This window comes from Cucurbita moschata, unplaced genomic scaffold (assembly GCF_002738365.1).
Source record: "Cucurbita moschata cultivar Rifu unplaced genomic scaffold, Cmos_1.0 Cmo_Scf00083, whole genome shotgun sequence".
NCBI classification, from domain to species: domain Eukaryota; kingdom Viridiplantae; phylum Streptophyta; class Magnoliopsida; order Cucurbitales; family Cucurbitaceae; genus Cucurbita; species Cucurbita moschata.
In genome coordinates this window covers 321972-327507 of record NW_019268599.1, presented here as the reverse complement: position 1 = coordinate 327507, position 5536 = coordinate 321972, and the positions used below count along the sequence as shown (strand labels likewise).

The 5536-nt window shown below is 36.6% G+C and overlaps 1 protein-coding gene across 1 annotated transcript; it reads left to right on the top strand.

The window, feature by feature from the left end:
* The first annotated feature begins 278 nt into the window (after positions 1 to 278).
* LOC111438890 (22.0 kDa class IV heat shock protein-like) lies at positions 279 to 910 on the top strand. The gene has a single exon (XM_023076718.1). The coding sequence runs from the start codon at positions 286 to 288 to the stop codon at positions 832 to 834; it is 549 nt and encodes a 182-aa protein (XP_022932486.1). The 5' UTR covers positions 279 to 285; the 3' UTR covers positions 835 to 910.
* The last annotated feature ends 4626 nt before the right edge of the window (positions 911 to 5536 follow it).

The window sequence follows — 5536 nt, the reverse complement described above, 5'->3', positions numbered from 1 at the left end:
TTTTTTTTTTTTTTTTTTTGTATTTCGTTTTATATTCGTATCTGTTTGTAATATTTGAAACAAAATTTATTTTTCTTTTGTTGCAAATTAGAGAGAGAAGTAGAAGAAATTGGATGAGAAGTGTGGAGAAGAAGCAGGAGAATCCTCGATGTTTTTGTTCCAGTAAAATCCTGAAGCTTCCACACCATCTTCACGAACTCTCCAGAACCCAGAAGAACAATGCCCAAATACATTCCACTTATAAAGTACTCTTCATCATCCCCCGACTTCACCCATCCACCAAAAATGGAACCATCCAAAGCAAAGAAAGCAGCACTTTTGATGTTCACTCTTCTTCTCCTGACCTCATCAACAGCCTCTCTGCTTCCATTCTCCGACCCATTTGGGATTCTGGAACAAACCCCTTTTAGCTTCCAAAACGAAAACAGAGATGCTCTGCAGCACCCACTCCAGCCCACCAGAGTGGACTGGAAGGAGACGCCGGAGAGGCATGTGATCATGCTGGATGTGCCCGGGCTTAAGAAGGGCGAGCTGAACATCGAGTTGGACGACGAAAACAGGGTCATCAAAGTGATGGGAGAGAGGAAAAGAGAGGACCAAAAACAGAGCGATCACTGGCACCGAATCGAGAGAAGCTATGGGAAATTCTGGAGGCAGTTTGGGGTGCCCAGAAATGCGGATATGGAGTCTGTTAGAGCTCGGCTGGAGAATGGGGTTCTCACTCTCACATTGTCCAAGGTCTCCCCGGAGAAGGTTAAGGATCCCAAAGTGGTGAGCATTGAAGAACCGCGGGCGGAGCTGACCAAGTCGGGCGGAGCCAAGCAGGAGCTCTGACAAACCAATTTTCTTTTCTTCAGTTATGTGTGATGTTTTGAGTTGAAAGCGATGTATGTGTAAACAAAGAAGCACGTTTGAGTTGTGTTGAGTAATTAAGAACATCATCTTTGGGAAAGAAAAATAATGGCATCTACAGTGGTGAACCAAAAATGGTTTAATGCAAAAATGGTTCAATGCAAAAATGGTTTAATGTTCATGTACTTCAATATTATGTCCCATATTTTGGTTAAAAAAAATTGGTAACATGTTTGAATAATTTTTCTACGTTTTTTATTTTTTATTTTTCCTTCTATTTTGACTTAAATATTTGTGATTAAATGAATTTGTTATTAAAGTTGAGAACCTAGTATTTCAACCCGATCTAATCAACTAGATAACACAGAATAAGAGCAATAGTTGTATAGTGATAGTGATAATCATAGCTAACGTTCCGTCTAATCTTATTTTTTTAGGTATTTTATTCTAATGGTATCACATCGTTTAAAGAGAGTACAAAATTATATCTAGTAGCATCCGTTAAGGGGTTATTGATGCGTGTATATTTATGTAACTTCTAGTAATGGTATCATACATATAAAAAATTTTAGGTAGTTTTTAATATAAACTCTTGTATTGTACTTCAAATTTGTGAATGAGTTGATGGTTGTCGAAAGTAAGATATTTGTTGAGAGAGATGATGTGTGTATTTGCATATTAGAAATATCAGGATTTAATAGTTGAGATGCGTTTGTATGAATGTTTTCATAGAAAAGCCAAATCTAATGGTTGGTTGATGTTGACGAGACACAAGTTTTCATGTCAAGATGTTCGTTCAATGCAATGGTGCATGGTGAACACATCTTTTTATACAAAGTCGTCTCTAGCAATTCAACTATTGAAAACTTTTACTTCAGGTTGTTTATCTTAGAGTTTTAAAATGTAAATTAAACCTTAAAATATTTGTCCCAAAACACCTATATTATTTTTCTAAACTATTTTTCTAAACTATCTAGTACATGTTGAACACAACTCTATGTGAGAACTCGCACTCTTTATTAAGACCAATCGATAAGAGAATACAAGACTTTATGTGGGGAACACTCACACTCTTTATTAAGACCAATCGAGAGGAGAATACAAGACAAGACTCTATGTAGGAAACACTCACACTCTTTATTAAGACTAATCGAGAAGAGAATACAAGATACTCTATAGAATACTACTGTTTTCTATTGCTTTTGGATTTCTGAAATGAAAACTTAGGTAGGGTGGAGGGGTATATATACTATAGAGCCTACGCAATCTACCCCTAACAAATCTAAATCTTTCTCCTAAAATATCTAGATCTCTTTCTCCTAAAATCTCTAGGTATCTTTACTAAAATAAATATACAATGTGCTCATACAATTATTGGGCTTGACTCTATTGGGCTAGTGATGATATTTTAACACTCCCCGTCAGCACTAGTCCTCATTCGCTGCACCATGTTGAGCTGACAGCGAAAACTCTCATGTTTGCCAGTATTCAGCCCTTTTGTAAACAAGTCTACCACTTGTTCATCTGTCTTGATATGCTGCATCTCGATTTCTTCCTTGAAGACTTTCTCTCTAATGAAATGGTAGTGTACCTCCACATGCTTTGTTCTAGCATGAAACACCGAATTTTCTGCTAGACGAATCGCAGATTGATTGTTGCAATCAAGTGATATTGGATACTCAATTTTCTGGTGCCAATCTTCCATTAAAAGTTTTAACCATGTATTTTCTTGAGTTGCTCCAGCTGTTGTACTCTGCTTCTCTAGTTGACAATGATACTGTTGGTTGTCTTTTGTTACACCAAAAAATTGTTCTCGAACCGAGCTTGAACACATACCCAGTGATTGATCTTCGGGTATCGTGGTATCCTGCATAGTCGACATCACTATATCCAGCTAGCTTCCAGTCTTCGCTTCTTTTGTATAAACGATCATAATGGATTGTATCTTTGACATATCTCAAGGTCTGTCAAGCCGCATCCAAATGAGGCTTCTTCGGATTTTGCATATATTGATCAATGACTCCACTTCATTTTCGAATTTTTTCGGTTGGTCCATGTAGAACTCTTTGTTTAACTCTCCATGCAAGAAAGCATTATTCATATCCATCTACCATAATTTCCTATCTTTATGTACCGTAAGTACTAGAGGAACTTGTACGATAATGATCTTTGCCACTGGACTAAACGTTTCATCATAGTCTAGTCTATATTCTTGAGAGAACCCTGAATCTACAGTCTGAGCTTTGTATCTCACGATTGATCCATCTGGGGTACACATTATTTCGTAAGCCCACTTGCAAGAGATGAGTTTGGTATCTCTTGGTCTTGGCACTAATTCCCAAGTCTGATTTTGTTCCAGGGTATAGTTTCTTCCTCCATCGCTTTCTGCCAAGTTAAGTTTTGTGATGCTTCTTCATATGTCTCCGGCTCATTAACTTCGTCTTCTACTGCGTTGGCATACTTTGGATTTGTTTTTAGAATTATTTCTGAATGTCTGAGTTGTTGAGGTGTCATTTCATTTTCACTATACTTGCTTGGTTGAGTCACCTCTTGCTCACCAACACTAGTGTCACTTGAATCTTCAGGCACATAAGCACTTAAGCAAATGTGTACAATTTGCTCCCCCGTGTTCTGTAGAAGAATTTCTTCAGTTTGCTCAAGTCCTGGTAATACTTCCTTCTCTGGGGACCACCCCTCTTTCATTGCACCGCTTTGATCGTCAATCATATGGTTTAAGCATCCTGAATCACTGATCCAGTCATCTTCGTAATCAATATGCTCTTCCATCATTGCCATGAGTGCTAGCTCATCTTCTACTATGGGACATAGTACCTTTGCATCCTATTCATCCTCTATCTTCTTTTTGGATATTGCCACATTGCTTTTAAGACTTTTTCTTGGACCAACAATCTCTAGACATGTGGCCCTTTTTCCTGCAATTATAGCAAATACCTCCAAAATTCTTTTCTTGGAAACTCTTGTTGTCGTTCTTCTGAGCTCTCTCAGGTTGTGCAGTTCCTTGGTGGCTTCTTCTTTTGTCACCATTGTATCCAGGTTTGGTAGACGGCCTATTATTGAAACTCTTGTTGTCGTTCTTCTAAGCTCTCTCAAGTTGTGCAGTTCCTTGGTGGCTTCTTTTGTCACCATTGTATCCACGTTTGGTAGACGGCCTATTATTGCTCCAACTTTCACTTGTGTAGAGTGCTTCTTCTTCACCCTTCAATGTGATGCCTCCCATTTGTTTAGTCATGGCTTCTTGGCTGGCTAACAAATTTTCTAACTCTACGAGTGATGGTTGAATAGGCCATCCTTGTACAGTAGTAATAAAGCCTCTATATTCTGGTCGCAATCCGTGGATTATAATCCTCTTCATTCGAGATTTTACAATGGCGGACTTCGGGTCTAGTTCAGTAATCTCCGGACAAATCGACTTGACCTTGTGGAAATACTGAGCAATCGTCATGTCACGTTGTGAAATTGACAACAACTCATTCTCCAGAAGTTGTAGCCTTGTATTGTTCTTCTTTGAGAACAACATCACGAACGCGTCCCATGCTTCTTTCGGTGTCTTGTCATCCCAAATATGTTCTAACATCTCTTCTTCGATTGTGATCTTCAAGGCAAACATTGCTTTGTCTGCTTTGATTCTCCATTTGCGCAGGGCGCCGTTAAAATCCTCCTCTGGTGGCATAGTTTCACACCTGCCAACGATCTCCCAAAGATCCTATCCTTGTAAATAAGACATCGTTAGGGGTGTACATGGTCCGGGTTGGGTTGGGTTGAGCGATTTTTTTGACCCAACTCAAAAGTTCAGGTTGGTTGGATTGGTAACCCAACCCAACCCAAAACTTTTCACAACCCGACCCAACCCGACCCTCTATTTTCGGGTTGGGTTCGGGTTGGGTCCGGGTTGGGTTGTTAATTTTTTTTTTTAAGTTTTATATATCCCAATTTATAATTATTCGGATACAATCTTATATAAAATATATTAAAAATTTACAAACACAAATTAATCCATAATTATTAAAAAAATAATAATAATAAATTCAATAAAAAACAACGAGCGAAAATTGTAACATATTAACATAGTTCAAGTGAAAATTGTGACATATTAATATAGTTCAACCTGTCATAAATATAATAACGTTACAACAAATAGAAAATAAATATATTAGAATAAAATTTGTGAACATTCAATTAAAATTTAGAATTATTTATCTATAGAATATTTATGAACATTGAACTAGCAATGTATAGATTTTTTTAAATATATTTAAACTAAAATTTATAATTACTCGTCTACCTTTAATCCTTATATATATATATATATATATATATATATATATATATATAATTTAAAAGAAAAGAAAACATGTATTTGTATGCGTAAGATATTTTTAAAAATATATATATTTAAAAGAAAAGAAAACATGTATTTGTATGCGTAAGATATTTTTAAAAAAAAATATATATATATATATAAAAGAAAAAAGAAAACACGTATTTGCCCGGATTCGAAGTCAAGTGTGAGTCTTCTTCGACTGGCCAAAATACCACTCTGGCAAACCTATTATAATTTAATAGATTTTAATATATTCTATATATTTGAATTTGCCTCGGGTCAACCCGAGGATTTTACCCACGAACCCAAAACTGAACCGATTCAGTTCGAGTTCAGAAAAAT

Excerpts from the sequence above, each read along its gene's own strand:
- LOC111438890 (XM_023076718.1), top strand. The coding sequence starts at position 286 with ATGGAACCATCCAAAGCAAAGAAAGCAGCACTTTTGATGTTCACTCTT.